Consider the following 19,950-nt stretch of genomic DNA (forward strand, 5'->3'; position numbering starts at 1 on the left):
TATGAAATCCAGTTATGAACTAGGAATTCAATAGTTAGGAACCATCAGTGAAAGTGCCCAGAAAACAATTTGTTGTCCTAAGCAGACCCATCCAAAAATCTCTTCTGCATGGAGAAAAGAAGTAAAGATGTAATGAAAGGCTGCTTACAAAAGCTTCTGACAAACAAACAACCCCCAAAACAACCTAAGTTAGTACAAGGTTATTTCTTGTAGCTTTCCAAAATGGAGAGTGACATTTAGATCTCTGGAAAAAATCTCAAGAGATAGGTGTTCCTCACCACAACCATTTCTCTCTGAGCAGTGACTCCATGTGCCATTGCACACACTTATACCCTGCCCTTCCAGGCAGTGCACAGCCCTGGGAACTGCACACATGGTATATGGCAGGCTGCCTGCATTCAGGTGAAACTATGCTGAACAGAAACATCCTACATCTATTCCTGAGCAGCACTGGAGTCTACTTCTCATGCACAGGATGCTTCAACACATTTTTTTCCCTGAAGCTTAAAAATATCCTTTTAATGGCTTCTTAAAGGTCCTTTTAAAATTCTACACACAGACCACACTTACTGCTGACAAACTGCATGACCTGCAGAACTTTATGCACAGCACTGCTGTTTTACAATAACTTCACTAAAGCTGGCTATGAAAGCACACTGCATGCAAATTACTAATTGCTCTTTTGAAGTATTCATGAAGAATTAGGCTTCATATTTAGGACTTCACATCCTAAATTCAGAGTTGAATTTCATTTACTTTAGCACTGTCAAAGACAAATAAGCAAAACTGTCCAATAATGAAGTTCAGGTAAGCACCAAAATCCTGTTTTACCCATGGTGTCTATGATTCAGAACTTAGTTTTGCACAGAAAAATCATATGTCCTTGGCAAATGCTTCCAAAGGTGTGAACTTCGCATGCACTCACCTCTGCTAAACCAAATAGAGCAGCTTTAGAGCAATGCTCTTTTCCCTGGACACCACACAAGGCAGGGCTTGGAGCACACCTGCAGGGACAGGATTTTGCCTCAGTCTTTAGTGGGAAGATGGCTTGTCCTCAGGACAACTGTCCTCCTAGGTTGGTAGATGGTGTCAGGGAGCAGAATGATCCCCCTGTAACCCAGGAGGAGGCAGTCAGGGAACTGCTGAGCAGCTTAGATATTCATAAATCTATGAGACCAGATGGGATCCACCCCAGGGTGATGAGGGAGCTGGCAGATGAGCTTGTGAAGCCACTCTCCATCATTTACCAACAGTCCTGGGTCAGTGGTGAGGTTCCAGATGACTGGAAGTTTGCCAGTGTGACAGCCATTCAAAAAAAGGGTGGGAAGGAGGATCCTGGTAACTATAGGCCAGTTAGTCTGACCTCAGTACCAGGTAAGGTTATGGAACAGTTTATACTGAGTGCCATCACACAGAACTTACAGAATGGCCAGGATATCAGACCCAGCCAGTGGCTTTTGGAGGATAGGTCATGTTTTACCAACCTGATCTCCTTTTGTGACCCACCTGGGGGATGTGGGAAAGGCTGTGGATGTTGTGTACCTGGATTTCAGCAAGGCCTTTGACACTGTCTCTGTAGCACACTCCTGGACAAGCTAGCAGTCTGTGGCTTGGACAGGAGCACTCTGTGCTGGGTTAAGATCTGGCTGGATGGTTGGGCCTAGAGAGGGGTGGTGAACAGTGCTGCATCCAGCTGGGAGCCTGTCACCAGTGGTGTCCCACAGGGGTCTGTGCTGGGGCCTGTTCTGTTCAATATTTTTATTGATGACATGGATGAGGTTATCAAGTCTTTCATTAGTAAATCTGCAGATGACACTAAACTGGAAGCGTGTGTTGACCTATTGGAAGGTAGGAGGGCTCTGCAGAGAGACCAGGAATGGTTGGATGGATGGGCAGAGTCCAGTAAGATGAAGTTCAATAGGTCCAAGTGCTGAGTCCTCCATTTTGGCCACAATAACCCCCTGCAATGCTATAGGCTGGGCATGGTGTGGCCGGACAGTGCCCAGGCAGGAAGGGACCTGGGGGCACTGGTCAGCAGCTGGCTGAACATGAGCCAGCAGTGTGCCCTGGTGGCCAAGGCCAATGGCCCCTGGCCTGTATCAGGAACAGTGTGGCCAGCAGGAGCAGGGAAGTCATTCTTCCCCTGTACTCAGCACTGCTGAGGCCACACCTTGAGTGCTGTGTCCAGTTCTGTCCCCTCAGTTTAGGAAGGACTTTGAGACACTTGAGTGCGTCCAGAGGAGGCAACAAGGCTGGTGAGGGGCTTGGAACACAAACCCTGTGAGGAACTGAGGGAGCTGGGGGTGTTTATCCTGGAGAAAAGGAGACTCAGGGTGACCTTTTCATTCTCTACAGCTCCCTGAAAGGTGTTTGTGGTCAGGTGGGGATCGGTCTCCTTCACCAGTCAGCACTGACAGAATGAGAGGACACAGTCTCAAGCTGTGCCAGGGGAAAATTAGGTTGGATACTAGAAAAAAGTTTTTAATTGAAAGAGTGATAAAGTACTGGAATAGTCTCTCCAGAGAGGTGGTGGAGTCACCATCCCTGGATGTGTTTAAAAAAAGACTGGATACGGCTCTTGGTGACATGGTTTAGCTGAGGTGTTAGGGCATGAGGTGGACTCGATGATCTTGAAGGTTTCTTCCAACCTGGTGATTCTGTGAATTCTGTGATTTCTGCCAGCTCCAAATCGCCCGCCTGAGCCCGCGATGCCCAGCGGTGCCTGCCGGCGCCTTTTCCTCTCGGCGGCCGGGGCGGTGCGGGAGCCGGCGCCGCTCGGCCTGCGAGCCCCTGCTCGGCCTGCGAGCCCCGGCCCTGCCGCGGGGCAGCCCGGGCCGCCGAGAGAGACACGGCTGCGGGCCCGGGCCCAGCTCCGGCCGCCGGGCGGGGCGGGGCAGGGCCGGACGGGAAGCACATGATGAAACTTCGCGGCGTGTTTCAACAGCAGCTGGCGGCGGGGGCGGAGCCGCGGCCGGCGGGGCCGCCTCCTCCATCCCCCGGCACGGCGCGGTGCAGCGGCTCTCGGTGCGCCGGCGGCCAGCTCCGGGTAAGGCAGCGCGGCTGTGCCGGGCAGGGCCGGGCCGGCCGGAGGGGCTGCCGCCGTGCTCGGCCTCCTGCCCCGGCTGGCGGGGGAGCGGCGGCGCCGGAGGAAGGGGAAGGGCGCGGAAGGGCCCCAGGGAGCGGGTGGCGCGGAGGGAGCTGCCCCGGGGCCGCGGGCCGGCAGGAACACGCTCCAGAGGGTGGGAAAGCCCGGCTCCATGTGCTGGGGCTGGGGTCCGCGTGTGTAGACCGGACAGATGTTGGAGGGGGAGCGGTGCTGTTGCAGTGCCGTGCTCCTTTGGCACGCCTTTCGCATCCCCGGTGTCCCCGCAGCTGTAGGCTTTGTGGCTCTCCGAACCTTCACCCTGATGGCCGCGTTGGGCTGATGTCTCCAGCGACATCGCTTGATCGGGAGGTCCCCAGGGCCCACCTGCCCTGTTTGGGCCGGGGTTCAGAGAGCCACAAGGGCTGTGTGCATCTCCAGAGATGCCGGGGCTGCAGCAGCATCGCTCCCTCCACACCTCTGCCGCCCGGGCCTGCCACGCTGCTGATGGGGAACTCCAGTCTAAACTATGCTCCTTGGCTTCCGAACAGTTCACCCTTGTCCAGTCACTGCTTGCTAAAGAGCCTCCCTCTTTGTTAGAAATCCCATTTGAGTGTAAAGTTGACAAACTGAAAGGATGTTTAATGTTTCTTTTCAGATGGTGTTACTTCAGCATATCTTATGATTTGATCTATTTGTGCTCTATAAAAAAAAAAAATCATAGACAGTCTTGCTGTATCTAAAGGTCAAACTTAAACCTAATTTCTTGCTGGCTAAAATTTCCTTATCATACTTACAGCAAGCCAGGTTTTACTTAATAATGTCTGCTATGCTTCTTATCAGGCCTCTTGGCGGTTAAGTGGTTGATAACCTACATCTGTTATCTGAGGCTTTTAGGACTGTGGTGGGTTGGCCTTGGCTGGATGTCAGGTGCTCACCAGGGCACTCTATCACTCCCCTCTTCAGCAGGATGGAGTAAGGGAAAAGAAAATATGAGAAAAGGGAAAAAATGTAAAAAAATAGAGAACCTTATTGGTTGAGATAAAGGCAGTTTAATTTTAAGTGAGATCATGCACAGGCAGAAGGAAAAAACAAAGATTTTATTCTCTCATTCCCATCAGCAAGTAATGTCCAGCCACTTCCTGGGAAGCATGGCTTCAGCACACATAGTAGTTGCTCTGCCTTTATCCTCCTTTCCATTATTTCTTTTATCTGGACAGACATCAGGTATGGAATATCCCTTTTGATAGTTTAGGTCAGCTGTCCTGTTTATGTTGCCTTCTGAGATCTTGCATGCTCCCAGCCTTCTGGTGAGGGGGAAATGTTGGCTTGCATTGATGCTGTGTGAGCACTGGTCAGCAGTAGCCAACACACCACTGTGATACCAATACAAACTACAGCACTGTGAGGGCTGCTGAGAGAAAAATGAGCTCCCTCTCAGCCAGACCCCACACAAAGTATCAGCTCTTGCTTACGGTGTTCATGTCTGTATTGAACAGGTTCTCCACGTGCAGGTGGAACAAGAGGCTCACAATGTGTGGTATCTGGGCCCTGTTTGGGAGTGATGAATGCCTTTCTGTGCAGTGCCTAAGTGCCATGAAGATAGCACACAGAGGTCCTGATGCATTTCGTTTTGAGAACGTCAATGGTTTCACCAACTGCTGCTTTGGTTTCCACCGCCTGGCAGTTGTGGATCAGTTATATGGCATGCAGCCTATCCGGGTGAAGAAATTCCCATACCTCTGGCTGTGTTACAATGGAGAAATCTACAATTTCAAACAGGTAAGTGTAGTATGCGTGAAAAGGCAATTGAAAAAAAAAATTTTTTTTTTTCTTTTATTTCAAGACTATATTGGATATTCAGAACATCTTTAAAAGGTGTTGGACTAGAATATTAGAAAAAAAGTGAAAGTTAGCAAAGAGCTAGTTTTTAAAAGGAAGTAAATTATCTCAATGAGCTCTGAACCCAGTAGCTTATTTAGCAACGTGCTTAATCTTTAATACTGAAAAATCACTTTTTAATTGACAAGAACGGCAATAAATATGTATGTCTTCAGGTTTGTTCAGTTGGAAGTTAAGGCACATTCTTCATCATCTCTTGGGGAGAAGAATTCCAAGCTTCTTTCTCCCCTTCTTCTCTCTTCATAGTACAAATGCTTTTTGACTGTCTTGCTCTTCAATTGTTTTGGGTCATCATTCTCCCATTGTTGGGTATTGCATTTTATTACTGCATCTCAATCTAGATGGGATATGTCACTTAAGATATAGTGATGCATAGTATGCATGCTTATGTATTTACATAAAAGCACTAAGCCTTAGGGAGATTCCAGTATGCCACTGAAGCCCTTAGGTGTCTGCATCAGAAGTCAGGTTTTTTGTGGGGTTTTTGAGAGCCACTTAAGTCTCTTAGGCCCAAAACAAACAGCAACACTTATATAGTTCCTAAAGTTCTGAAATGTCCCTGATGGATGTGATGTTGCTGCTAAAAATATTTGATCTGACAGCTAATTTCTTCCTCCCCCATTTTATATGCACAGGCCGAGTGAAAGGGCTAGTTTGAGGAATGGAGGAAGATTAGGCAGAAGGAAATTCTCTGCATAAAAGAAGTTGAGGCATTGCAGTGGTTGCATAAGTAAATCAAAGATTATTTTCAAAGTACTTTACTCTGCAGAGATGTTGCACATGTCTATATGTTTTCTTTGGTGGGTTTTTTTTAAACAGTGGCTGGCTAGTGCTTTTGAAGACCGGGGTCATGGGTTTGCGGTTTGACATCTCAGACAGAAGTGTCTCCCTGAAAATTTGCCTTAGCATGAATTGCTTAAGACTGCATTGTCAGTCTTATTGTCTAAGAGATTATCCTGGGTAAAATTTTTTTAGTGGGTTGCCCTGGCTGGATGCCAGGCACCCACCAAAACTTCCCTCCAACAAGTGGACAGGGGAGGGAAATTATAACTAAACTTTCATGAGCTGAGATAAGGTCTGGAGGAGATCACTCACCAAATACTGTCATGGGTAAAACAGACTGAACTTGGGGAAATTAAATTAAACTGAATTTATTACCAACAAATCAGAGCAGGGTAAAGAGAAGTAAAATAGGCCTTGAAAAAAGAAACCTTCTCTCTACCACTTCCTCCTTCCTGAGCTTTCTCTTCTCCTCTCCAGCAGGGAAATAGGAAATGAGGGTTATAGTCAGTTTATCACATGAGTTCCTGCCACCACTGAAGGAGATTTCTTCCTCTGCTCCAGTGTGGGGTCCCTCCCACAGGAGACAGTCCTCCACAAACTGCTCCAGCATATCTGTGCCACAGCAAGAGTTCTGCACAGGCTGCCCCAGTGTGGGTTCCTCTTCCACAGGGTCCTTTCCTTCAGGCTGCTCCAGGATGGGTCCCCCATGGGGTCACACGTTCCACCGGGAGACCTGCTCTGGCACAGACCTCCCTTGGGTTCACAGCTCCTCTCAGACATCCACCTTCTCTGGCTTGGGGCTCCTCCCTGGGCTGTGGGTGGATCTCTGCATCCCTGTGATCCTCCATGGACTGTGGGACACAGCTGTCTTACCATGGGCTGCAGGGGAATCTCAGCTCTGGCACCTGGAGCACCTTCTTCCCTCTTCCTGCACTGACCTTGGTGTCTGCAGGGCTGTTCCTCTCTGCATAGTCTCACCCCACTCTTCTCTGGCTGCAATTACATCTGCACAATAACTTTTCTTTATTCTTAAGTATGTTATCACAGAAGCATTACTGTCATTATTGATTGACTGATTGTCCAGCAACGGGTCCATCCTGCACTTGATTTTGGCTCTGCCAGATGTGGGGAAATCTGGCAGCTTCTCACACAAGCCACCCTTGTAGTCCTACTACTACCAAAGCCAGGCCACACAAATCCAACTCTGAACACAAAAATATAATTTTCTTCTTTGGCAGAAATATTTAAACTTTAATTTACATATGAGATTATTCTTACGAAACAGTTACTAAGCAGTAAATGTTTGCAAATGCTTATTTATGTTTTTCTTTATATTTTTTTAGCTGCAGAAGCAGTTTGGATTTGACTATCAAACATTAGTGGATGGTGAGGTTATCCTTCATCTATACAACAGAGGAGGAATAGAACAAACAGCATCCATGCTAGATGGTGTATTTGCTTTCATCCTTCTGGACACTGCAAACAGAAAAGTGTTTCTGGCGAGAGATACCTATGGAGTCAGACCACTGTTTAAGGTGCTGACTGATGATGGATTTTTGGGTGTCTGTTCTGAGGCAAAAGGTAAAGCCAGTTGTGTTTAGTGCCTAAATAATCTTAGGTATTTCTGTTGGAGACAAACTTCTTTGTTGGGCTTTTCTTATTATGAAGAGAAAAATTAAGTTCAGTAATACATAAGCTGTATTTAGTAATATAAGAGCTACACATCATTAAAATAAAACTATCCAAGATGTTTAATTTCTAAAATAGCTTGCTTATTTAACTAGCATTTTTTGTGTTCTGGAGTCATAGCAGTATTGAACTCAAGATGTTTTGTGTTAGGCCAAAGTTAAATACAGTTTCTTCACCTAGACTAGACTTATGCTACATTAAATTATATTAGACTTTGCTCTTGGTATTATGTAGTGAACTAGGTAAATACCACAAGAGCTGCTTATCTGTAAAAGCCAGGAATTTTGAAACCTTACTGAAATTTACTGCAGCCTTGGGTAATTTCCCAGAATCACATATTTTATTTGATGATGATTTTTTTCTTTGAGGTGACACATCACTGCTCTCTTTTAAAGTAATTATCTCTAGTCTTGGCACTATCATAAACAAATCCAAACAGTGTCAAAAGGGAGTTTATTGCCTAAAATACACTTCGGCTAAAATTGACTTTCATTATTGTTCTTCTCCCATTTATTGTGTATCTATTTTATTATCAGGCTCCAATGTAAGTTGACTCTTCTAATAGTACTGTGTAGTAATACCAAGAGCTGCACCATTTCTTTTGCTTGAGAAGGAAGAAGGGAAGTGAATGCTTTGGAGGCTGTGTCCTATAACGATCACAATGAATTACCAGTCCCTCTCTAACAGCAATTCATTGTCCCTTTTGAGGATGTCCTCAAGGGCCATCCAGGTGACCAGCAGGTGAAACATCCTCTTTCACATGGGGAATGTAAATGAGGCTACAAGTGTTATACCTGGCATTCAATATGAATGGAGTAGATCAGTCTAGAACCAATGAGTTTTAAAATCACTAAATAAATGTCAATTAAGCACTATATCACTACAGTAATGTTTTATTGCAGACTCCTTGTTGCTTGACTATACTTAATTTTAAACACAAAATTAATTAATAATTGTCATTCAAATTCTCCAGTGGTTATTATACTTTGACCTGGCCATAATATAGTCAGTTAGAAAAGTGGTCTTCCTTGTGCTCACAGGGATAAATTGTTACTTGCCAATTAGTAAAACTTGCTGGTTTGCTTTCTCTGCTATCTGCCTCAGCTTGGGATGATCTATGTGTACATCCTGCCAGAAGCAGAATCATGCTCTGGCCAGGACTACTAAAAATATTTTTTTAATACTAGATTTAGGATCTGGAGAAAATACTGTATATAGTTTTAGTAGAGAGGCTGTTGAGTGAGGTGTAACTTAGCCATAAAGTCAAAAACTCTGACATTTTTCTTTTTTCCCATTTTGTGTGTAGGACTTATCAACTTAAAGCATTCAACATCCTTATGTTCTAAAGTGGAACCATTTCTTCCGGGTCATTATGAAGTGTTGGACTTAAAGCCCTCTGGCAAGGTTGCATCAGTGGAATTAGTAAAATTTCACAGTTGTAAAGATGAACCACTTCATGCTGCATGTGATACGGTGGAAGCTCTGCCTTCAGGTAGTACAGCAAAAACTTTGCTGCTTACTCTTATTTAAAAGTGAAAAAATCATAATCTTTGAATGTAAAATTTGTACTGATTGGTTTAAAAAAGTACCATTAAAAAAAAAAGAACAACCTGTAAGAACCTTTAAAATGTAGGGACTTTAGAATTGTTTTTGTAGGCAGTCATGTACAAATATGGACTTGAGTGTCCTTGTTATCAAAGGAGATTCAAACAGTTATCTTTGTTTCCTAATTAGCATCATCCAGGAAAGTCTAAGTAACACTTTTTGGAAGTTTTTTACCCTTCTCTTTTCTTTGTTCTGAGCAGGTTTTGACCTTGAAACAGTGAAAAGCAACATCCGTATTCTCTTTGAAAATGCTGTTAGAAAACGTTTGATGGCTCACAGGAGGATTGGTTGTCTTCTGTCAGGTAAGTAGCAAGAACCACAGTGATTCTGTACCTTCTCTCTTCTGCCCATCCTCTACTAGTTAAAGGAAAATATATTGGCTGCTCTGCTGCAATGTACCTAGAGTGATCTGAATCTCCATTTGCTTTTTAGGACAGGCAACAGAGAACTTCTTAGTTTAGCATGAAGTTTTCCAGTTTACAAGTATCTTGAAAGTCTTATGCTTTTAAAATTTACTCTGGGCTGGAATCATGGCTTATTGAGACACTGAGCATTTTTAAGATAAATAAATATAGTATTCCTATTGAAAAATCACTCAATGTATTCTAATATAGAATGAGATTTATGCTTAGGTTGGTCTAGAAAGAAAATGTAATTATTACATTCACTTTGCCCAGAAGAAAACCTTAGCATGTTTCAGAAGCAGGAGAATTCTTACTTGGCACCTTTGCTTTAGTCTCTATCCTAAACTTCCTTAATTACCATATTACAGGAAACCATCTGGACCAAAATTATTTGCCACACTCTTTTTGCAGATAAGGTAATCACATGTGGTACAGGAAGTTGTTCACTGACTTAGCTGGTCACTGTTGTGATCTGATGGCTCAGTGTTACAGAGGCACTCTACAGAGGTAAGGCTCTGTAACCATGGGTCTGACCATATAACACATGGTCCTGTGTTTGTGTGGCACTTGGTACTTGTGGTAAGAGTTCTGGAATGGTTTTCATGCATTCACTGGGCAACAGTAATTACATTTATTGTCATGAACCCTATTAAATGTGCATCTGAATGAGAGAGAACTGACGAGGAGGTACTGCTGAACCATTTTTTTACTATGCAGTCATAAAAAGTAGAAAGAAGGTAAATTAAACAAGAAGATACATAGGGTTGGAGGATCTCAGTTTCAGTAAAAAGCTTGTTTAAACCCCAAATTTCAAATATCAGATTAAAAGGCAGTCAGTAGCTCCTCAGATGCACATGCAGGAAGCAGCAAAACTAAGTAGCCGTGCTGGTATGAGTAATACCAGAGTATCCTGGTGCTTCACAATTTTGGGTGTGCTTGGAGCATCACAGTAAGAGAATTGCTTTTGTTTGCAATCACAGAGGGAATTCTTCAGTGTCACAGTGGAAACCCAGGTTTTTATTTTCCTGATTTCCGCATTCTGAGCGCTGTTTTCTGTGCTCTCCTTTTCTAGGAATTTGCGTGTCATTTTGACAGGAAATATTTTTTTTTTTTACAAGATAGTATGTCCACAAAGGGGATCGGGGGGAATTGATGCTAATGCACTTAGCTGAAAAAAAAACACATGCAGGCTGTAGGAAACAAAGAGAAGAGGGTTTTGCCTCATGCTTGTCTGAACTGCAGGCAGATGTAGGCAGACAGGGGCTGTGTTTTGCTCAGTACTTGGAGGAGAGCAGCAAGCAGAACTAGCCAAGAATTAGCAGAACTAGCTCATGACAATAAGAAGGTGGATCCTCAGAGTACATTTAGGCAGCTGGTGCATCTCTTGGTTTTACTTTCTGCTTGTTCTCTAAACTCTTCAAATCCTTTCACTCTCCTCTAGAAAGAAGAGGAGGAAAAAAAGAATGACTGAAGAAGAGTGGAACCCCCTTACAATAAGCATTTTGTTCTTTTACTTACAGCAAACAAAAAAAAATCTGTAGTCCTATCGGTTGTCAAATGTGCAGTAAAAGGAAGATAGGGAGTGGTTTTAAAATGGAGACTAAATCCCATTTTAGCAGGGTTGAGAAGGGGAGTATCCTCTAGTAGTACAATATGTTCAGTATACCTTTTGGTTATCTTAAATAAGGCGTTCCACTGATGCTTCTGACACCAGAAGTACTTACAACTGTTACTGAAGGTGTTCCACTGAAGTTGCCTGATTCTTATATTAAGCAGAGGTAAATGTGCACTTGTATGAGAAGTACCTTGTATTCACAAGCTTAAAAATGAAGCCCACTCATGGGATTCCAGTATCTAGATTCCTTAAGTGGGAAGCAAAACATCATTCACACATAATCAGATAATTTGTTTTGTTGGCAGGGGGCTTAGATTCCAGCTTGGTTGCAGCTGTTCTTCTGAAACTGATGAAAGAAATCAACATCAATTATCCATTACAAACCTTTGCAATTGGAATGGAAAACAGTCCTGACTTACTTGCTGCCAGAAAGGTATCTTAAGCATTGCTTTCAGTTTGTTCTGAGCTACTGAGTGCTAAACAGCTAAATGAAAATTCATTTATTGCTATGATGTAAAATTTTGCAGTGAATTATTAGTACAACACTTGCTGCTTAATCTTACAAAAGAGGCAACTGGAACCTTATCTGTTTTCTCTTGCATTTGGAAAACTTTCATGACAGAGTCCCATTGTTGTCAAAAGGATAGTACTTTGGGCTTGTGTCAGTTCTGCCTCAGAGTTTTAGGGTAGGTCTCCATGTTACAGTTCCTATACTAAGGCATTTGTATATGTGTTAAGTATTGTAAGTTAATTGCCAATTTGCTGAATTAACAGTTTGGTACAGACTGTTTGGCATCTGGGGTACTATGCAAGCTTTCATTACTTTTGTGCTGCTTTTTCTCTTAAGGACAGATATCTGGAATATTTAGAGCCTCTACAGATTCTGTTAACATTTTAGGCAAGCAGCTGGATGGTCTGTTGCAATCATGATAGAGCACTGTAATTAAGGAGACTATGTTCTCTCTGGTGAACATACCACTGCAAGTCAAAGGTCTGCTAAGCAATGTCTTTTCTTGGCTTAATGTCATAATTTTCATTTTAGTAGAAGAGAGCTGGTGCTTTCACTGAATGCATTTGCATTAAACACAATGGATGTTTATAAAATGTTCTAGTTGAAAAGTGATACATTATTTTGACCTTTTGCAAACAGGTGGCAGCACATATAGGCAGTGAGCATCATGAAGTAATACTTAATACTGAAGAGGGGATTCAGGCAATAGAGGAAGTTATCTTCTCATTGGAAACCTACGATATAACAACAATAAGAGCTTCTATTGGTAAGGTTGTTTTTTTTTTTTTGGCCATCTTTGGTTTATATCACCCAGATAAAATTTTATGCAAACTTGTGTGGTGGTCTGCTAGATCCCATAGCTGCCACAGAATCTGGGGACTGGGACTCCAAAGTTCTGCTACCCAGACTTATCTGTGATACCACACTGAAGCAAAAGCAGTTATTTACAAGTCCTTGCCTGCACAAAGCAACTGTCAAGAACTATTCTTGAAGTTATCAGATGAAAAGCAATAGTTACATGAAGAAGAAATGTTAGATCTGCAGGTCTGAATTTTCTGCTCTGGTAAGTATGAACCTTGGAGGAAGGGGGATATTCACAGGTTTTCTGAGGTACTGAATATTATGACAGCAAATCACAGTTACCCTTTCCTTGCATAATTGTGATACTAATGTGAAGTATTTATTACTGCCCTTTAGTAACATAGGTTTAGTAACACAGGTTTTTATAATGTACACTTGATTCTGAGAAGTGAAGAGAGTCAGCAACAGCTTCTAACAAAGCCTGATAAGAGGGGAAAACCCCTAATCCAGTGGGACCTTTTGTGTAATGCAAGCTACAGCATTTTACCCAGTTAATATTGTGTCATCATAAAAGAGTTATGAAGCAAAATAGACAACATGGTTTTCGAAACTGAACTCTCTGGGTGGAATTTCCTCCATGAAGATAAAATTTAGCAATGTGAAATAATGAATGCATTTCTTTAAAAATTTAAGCATTTTACTAAAACTTTTTTCTGTCATTTTTTCTTTGGGATTTGCTCCCAGTATAATAATGAACTAGATCCTTTTCTTTAGATTTGTAGTACTTTTGTTATAAAAGCATCCCATTCAGAAAGATGCATTGAGTGGAAAGCATAATTTTGTTTTATAAATAATTCTTTACAAAAAAATTGAAAAAAAAGGGCTTCATACAGTTCTACTCAGAGTGGTGAAGAGTTAAGCAGCAATTTTTGCTTTTCCCCAAGGCTATAAGGTTTCTTTATCACTGTCCTGGAATTAATAATGCCCTTAATTTCAAATTGAGTCAGGACAACTAACTCCTCTGTGTGTTCCCATGGGAATCCTCCAGTGTTCCCAGGGTCAAAACTGGACACATCTTTCTGATATTTTGAGGGCCAAGTGTAAGTACACATTTTAGATACATTTGCAGCACCAGCTTAGTGTGGCTGTTGCTGGCTTTGAGTAACAATGAGACGCTACTTTACATCAGTTTTTTGCTACAGAAGAAAGTAGTGTAGGAGACAAATTTCTAAAATGCTCAATTTTAAACAACTAGCTGTATATAGCATCATGTATGTAGCTGTACTTTAATAATTTTATACTTTTTTTTTTTAAGGTATGTATCTTGTCTCCAAATATATTCGGAAGAAAACAGACAGTGTGGTAATTTTTTCAGGAGAAGGCTCAGATGAGCTGACACAAGGATATATATATTTCCATAAGGTAAATATGTTCACTATACAGAATGCCCTTGAGCTGCTTGTTCTGCCTTTCAACAGAACATCTGTGATATTTCAAGGTGTGATGTTTGAGAGTTGTCATTTGTTGAGTTTTTCATCTGAGGTAGCATGAAATCCAAGGGATTTAATCACCTAAGAAATAGCTTTCTTAATCTTCAGTTCCTGAGACTGTTATTTCTTGTATGTAGTTTTTGCTGGTTTTGAGGTTGCTTGGTGATCACTACAATTTAAATGCAGGACAGCCAGCAATGGTTTCCTCAGTGCAGCTGTGTTCCCCCTGTGTACTCCATGCTTGTTCGTTTTCAGGCACCATCTCCTGAGGAAGGTGCAGAAGAGAGCGAGAGGCTTCTGAAGGAGCTCTACCTGTTTGATGTACTTCGTGCAGACAGAACTACTGCAGCACATGGGTAAAATGTATTCCCTTGGATGCTGAGCACTCATAATTTAAAAGCAAAAGAGGATTAGGCAGGAAAAGACTGCTGAGGATTTGTATGCAAACTTGAAGTTGTAGGCTTGAGGAATTTGAGCAACAGTGAAGCACACTGCCAAATCTAATCTTATCTCTGACTATAGGGCCCACTGTGTTGCCAACTGAAATATTTTTGTCTAGGATTGTACTGGTCTTTACAAAAGCAGTGACTTGGAAATAAAAATATTCAGAGTTAAGGAGGGAAGGCAGACTTGTATTAGACTGGGGTCTTTGGAGGTTTAGACAAAGAGAAGTCTTGAATCTGATTATCGTCAGAACTAAAACAATATGCTGAAAAAGATATGTGCATTAGGTAGCTGATTGTAACAAAGAGATAATAGGATACAATATGTGTAACTGATACCTTAAAGAATCTCCAGGTTGAGTGCTGTAGAAAACAGTATTATTTTACTAAAAGAAATACCTTAATTAAACCAAGAAAACTGTCTTTAGGTAAGAAAATATGATGCCTTTGGCAAACAACTTATCTGTCGGGAAGCTTTTGTTGTATATTGATCCTGCCACAAAATGACTTGCCCAGCTTTTTACAATTTTCTGTTTCTCTTTACTAGTGCAGGAGATCTGCCATTTGTCTCATAATTTGTTCTGTGCTGAAAATTTTCACCACACTTCCAAGGTTGTTTAGTATCACGTACTGGCTGCTTTTGTTTTTCTTTGGATTCTGCTGCACAGCACTGTTAGGAAGAAAGAGCCCTCAAATCAACAAATCAGAACAGAATTTAAGGAGACATTTATGGAGGAAAGGGAGAAGAACTAAGAGTAGAGAGGAAAGGATGAAACTATGGTTGTCATTTGGGAACAAGAATAACTGTAAGGAAAGATGTGCAGTGCAAATCTTGTTAGTATATGCAGAAACTGAGCCCTGAGTATTTGATTACTGGATACTCAGTATTGGGTTCATTTGGTTTTTTTTATAAGGTAGGTATTACCTGAAGTAGATGAAGCTTTGTTTATCAGAGTAGAAACTAAGAAGACAATGAAATTACTAGGATGCAGTATAACATCTCCTTTCATTTGTAAAGGTGGACAGCATAATGTCTCTTGAGCAGACACACTGAGAGGGGTTCTTTCTGAAACTGCAGTTACTGTCATTTTATTTGTTGCCTTCTGTGTCCTTAGAAGCTGTGGTATACAAAAGCAGGAAGGCTTTATATGTGCATTTTTACCACAGGTATAGCAGAAAACTTGTGTGAATGCTGTAGGGCTCCTTTTTGTTGTTTCTTGAAAATACAAACAAATGCAGATTTCAGAATAACAGAAGTCCTTGCTTGATTTTGTGATATGTTTGCAAATGCTGATGGAAATCCTAGTGAGCAACTTGGTAGTTCTCTGAGAGGAAGATTTTTTAAAATGTGGTTTTGCATACACGCTGTGATTGTTGTTGCAGATTTTATAGGACTGTAGTCTGTAAATTCAGGGCACTATAAACTGCCCAGCATATGGCATTATAAAACATAGTTGTCTTTAATCTGTGTAGACCATACACCTAACTTTACAAATTGGAGAATTAAATTCAGGTAGTTGTAAATATACAAGTGAAATTTCTTCCAAGTAAAAGCAGAAAACCTGGTGTTTATATGAAAGAGAGGGAAAGCTTAGCTTCTGTGGGATTTGTAAGTAGATGACTTGTTGGATTAATTCAGTGTCTTTTCTCTTTATTCCCCCTGCTTAGCCTTGAACTGAGAGTCCCATTTTTGGATCATCGGTTTACTTCTTATTATTTATCTCTGCCAGCAGAACTGCGAATCCCAAAGGTACATAAAAGTGGGTTGGATCCAATTGCAGATTTACAAATTCACTGATACATGTTCTAAGCATGACCAGATTGCTGAATTTGATGGTTAAGTCCTCCAAACAAAGTCAAGCACACTCTTAAATATTTTAATGAATTGTTGGGCTACTGGAAACCCTTTCCTGACCAAAGCTTCTGAAAGGAAACTATTTCATAATTTAAATCCATGCCTTTGCACTGCAGTTCCTGAGACTCATGACATTGTTTTTTGTTCTGCAAACAGAATGGAATTGAAAAATACCTTTTAAGACTGTCCTTTGAAGATTCCAATTTACTTCCCAAAGAAATTCTCTGGAGACCCAAAGAAGCTTTCAGTGATGGTATAGCCTCAGTAAAGAAATCCTGGTTTTCCATTCTTCAGGACTATATTGATCAACAGGTAGAATACCACTTTTTCCTTTTTCACTTAGGTATATTAGATATGGTTGCCAGTGGGAGGCAGCTCATATGCTTAGTTGAGGGAATAAATCTAGACACAACAGTTAACTTGAGCTTCCTTGTGGAGAAGTAAGATAAATCTTAATCTGTGTTCTTCTATATATCTGAGTTGGTTAAAGGCATTTGTGATCCTAGTTATAAAGAAATGCTAGACCCTGCCAGAAATGATTGTATAAGGAAATGAACATCATTTAAGTGTCTGGATTGCAAATTAGATTGTGTGTCAACAAACACAATTTCTGGGTTACAGGCAAAGCAGCTGCTTCAGCTGAAGGCACTTGCATGAACTTACTCTGCAGCTGAGTAACAACATAATGACTTTATAATGTACTTTCTTGTTTGCGTCATTCGTTTTTCAAAGCCATCCCTAGCTAAGCCTTTCTGCTTTTCAAAGCCTCTGCTTGCATTGTTAACCAGTGAAGACTTACAGCATTTTGGCTCTGTACAAAGGATAATCCTCTCTGGAGTGCAGAGATAGTTTAATCATGGAGAGGAAGGAATAACACCCTATTTACACCAGAGCTCTGTTACATGGAAATTCATGTAGTCAAGCCTGTGGATGGGAGCTTGTCTGTCCTACCACCAACTCTTTCTTCCCCATTTTCTTTCTCCATTTCCTCAGGCAAGAAACTAGTTGGGTCAGGCAACAGTGTTCTTCTGCCTGTACTGCTGTAGGAGCAGCAAATTTATTTCACAGACACAAAAAGTTAAACAGCATGATGGCAGCAGAAACTGCTCGTTGAAATTGCCTCAACTGGTACAACTATTTTTCCTTCCTTTCTCAGCCAGCTTAGCAACTGCAGGTGTCTTTGCTTCCAAGGTCTTCTGCTGCTAAGAGCATGGTGTTAATGATAACAGCCAACTCTTCCCCAAGCTACAAAAGCAACCTAGGAAACCACTTACATGGCAAAATGACTTGCTTTAAATTTTTGTACCTGTTTCACAGCAAAAAGAAGGGTAGGAAAGAAGTGTCTGTGACCTTACTAACAAAGGTGATTGTGACCCAGAGAAATGGGCTTCTCATGTAATGCAGAGAAATACCAACAGCACTGGAATACATTTACATATTCATAAAGATCAAATGTTTGACCTGTTAAATCTGTGCCTCTAGAATAGATTTGGTTTTTTTTCAAAACTGTGGACACTTAGTGGTTGGTGAATCCTTGTGTGTCTTAAAAAGTTGAAGATATTTGCAGTTTAACTTGAATTTTGCTTTTGTCTGTAGGTTGATGACCTTTTACTGGAGAAGGCAGCGGAGAAATATCCTTTCAATCCTCCTAAAACAAAAGAAAGTTATTACTACCGTCAGATCTTTGAAAAGCACTACCCAGGGCGGAGCAGCTGGCTGCCCCACTACTGGATGCCGAGATGGGTTAAAGCTACTGATCCTTCTGCACGCACATTGAAACATTACAAGTCAGCTACTCAAGAATAGACTGTTCAAATAATCCCCATATAAAAGTGCTGCAAGTGTTTTGTGTGCACTCTGCTTTAAGAAAACCAAACAAATTATGCAAACCTAAAGCTTAAATCGTCTTTAAGGTGTACTTTGACAATGCTATTGGAAATAAAAGCTTTCTTTTTTTGGTGTACTATTATGAACTTATGCTGCTGTACCAAAACTTTGTAATTCATGGGAAAATATTTTCTGGACAAGGGACTACTTTGTTTGACAGTTCTGTTCCTTATGTAACCTTGATTGTATTAATTTTCCTTGAAGTCATTTAATATATTTTAATGTGAGCTCTGTTTTGAGGACTTGAATCGGGCTGAGGGATGCAAACTCCCCTCTGAGCAAAAGGGAATTGGACTAGCTATCTGGTGATTTCTGTTCCTGGCTGAGGAGCTTGGATAGTATCTATATTATTCTATTCTGAATGTTCTTCTACACACTCCTGAAAACCTTGGTCTAGTTTTCAAAAAGTATTTAGATATTCATAGCTATGCAGAGATGCTTTCTAAAGTTTATTAAGATGGTGCTGGGTGTTAAGTAAATGAATGGCAACCTTATTTGTTACTGTGAAGCCACCAGTTGGCTGTTCTGTAAATATACCATCAGTTGAAAGATATTGTGACTGTTATCAAAGAGCAGAATGGATAAGAGAAGCCAAGTTAAATCTTTGTTTCTAACTCAAGGACTTCAGTTTTTATAAGTGTATTTATTATTCTTGAAAAAATATTGTTAACTGGGTGATGTGTATCAGTCTGATGGAAATTGCATGAATAAGTATTTGAAGAAATTTTTCATTTATTGTGAGAGTTTTCCACCTATATGATGAAAAGGCTGACTGTGTTGCTGCTGAACTGCAGGTGGCCAACTGTGTGGGTGAACCAAACCATAGGTTGTGGTTGGACAAAGCATCACTGACAACAATGGGATCAGATGCCTTGCTTGGAAAAATGGGGGAAAAACTGCTTCAGAAATCACAAGAGCTTCTAATATTCTACTGAAAAAACACCTGAATTTTTACCCAAGATAACTTTATTAACTAAGTCATGGGGGTTAATTTTATGAGGGTAACTTAAGTGTAAGGGTGGTCAAGAAATACATGTGTGCTGCAGATTGACTTGATTAGCATTATGCTCTTTGTGAAAATGAATCATCTTTATTGTCCCTCTTGACTAGGAAACCAAAGCCATTTTTTATTTAAAAGATAAAATATAAGCTGTTCTGATTTAAAACTTTCACAAAATGACTGGTTGTCTGTTTGTTGCTCCACCCTAATCTTGCATTTGAGTGTATCCCTGAAACTTTACTGAAGCCTTTTGGTGGCACCACAGCACTTGTGAGCTGTCTGTAATATGTTTCTGCACCCTTCTTTACTTAAGGTCTATGTGCTTCTCTTTTTGGATTTCTTTGAAACAGTTAAGAATATTTTGAGTTGAGAGAAGAGTGTAGAGTATGTGGTTAGGTACTGATGTGTACAGGTAAGATTTACTACTCACTGTAAACTTCTAAGTCTGTAAGAAAACAGTATTAGCCTGAAGTAAAAATAGGCTAAACATATTTTGGGATCACCGCTCAAATGCAATTTCTGTTGCAACATTGCTGCATTCAAAGAAATCCAGCTGATTTTTAAAAAAGTCCTAGTACATTGGAGTTTTATATATCAGGACAATATTCTAGATTGATGGTTCAGTTATTTTAGCTTTTTACTAATGTGCACAAGAAGAATACAGTGCCTGCTGCCTTGTCAAAGGTCTTGTGAGTGTAAAACCTGTTCATTTCTTCTCCATGTATGGAATTCTACAGGCTTTCTGGTTTCTGTAATACTGTTTCCTCCTTTTTTTCCCCACCTTTAAAATAAAAATTGGGGCAAAAAAAAGACAAGTCAAAAAAGAAAATTTAAGACAAAAACATCCAGCCACTCTTTATGATTTCCTAGCTGCAGGAATGCT

At 41.1% G+C, this 19,950-nt stretch overlaps 1 protein-coding gene across 1 annotated transcript; it reads left to right on the forward strand.

The window, feature by feature from the left end:
* The first annotated feature begins 2,951 nt into the window (after positions 1 to 2,951).
* ASNS (asparagine synthetase (glutamine-hydrolyzing)) lies at positions 2,952 to 19,247 on the forward strand. Its single transcript, XM_056484946.1, has 12 exons — positions 2,952 to 3,046; positions 4,582 to 4,864; positions 7,111 to 7,348; positions 8,763 to 8,948; positions 9,262 to 9,363; positions 11,386 to 11,513; positions 12,231 to 12,357; positions 13,708 to 13,814; positions 14,138 to 14,238; positions 15,994 to 16,075; positions 16,337 to 16,492; positions 17,777 to 19,247. The coding sequence occupies exons 2-12, from the start codon at positions 4,616 to 4,618 to the stop codon at positions 17,984 to 17,986; spliced, it is 1,686 nt and encodes a 561-aa protein (XP_056340921.1). The 5' UTR covers positions 2,952 to 3,046; positions 4,582 to 4,615; the 3' UTR covers positions 17,987 to 19,247.
* Positions 19,248 to 19,950: the final 703 nt, after the last annotated feature.

This window comes from Oenanthe melanoleuca, chromosome 2, assembly GCF_029582105.1.
Source record: "Oenanthe melanoleuca isolate GR-GAL-2019-014 chromosome 2, OMel1.0, whole genome shotgun sequence".
Lineage (NCBI taxonomy): Eukaryota > Metazoa > Chordata > Aves > Passeriformes > Muscicapidae > Oenanthe > Oenanthe melanoleuca.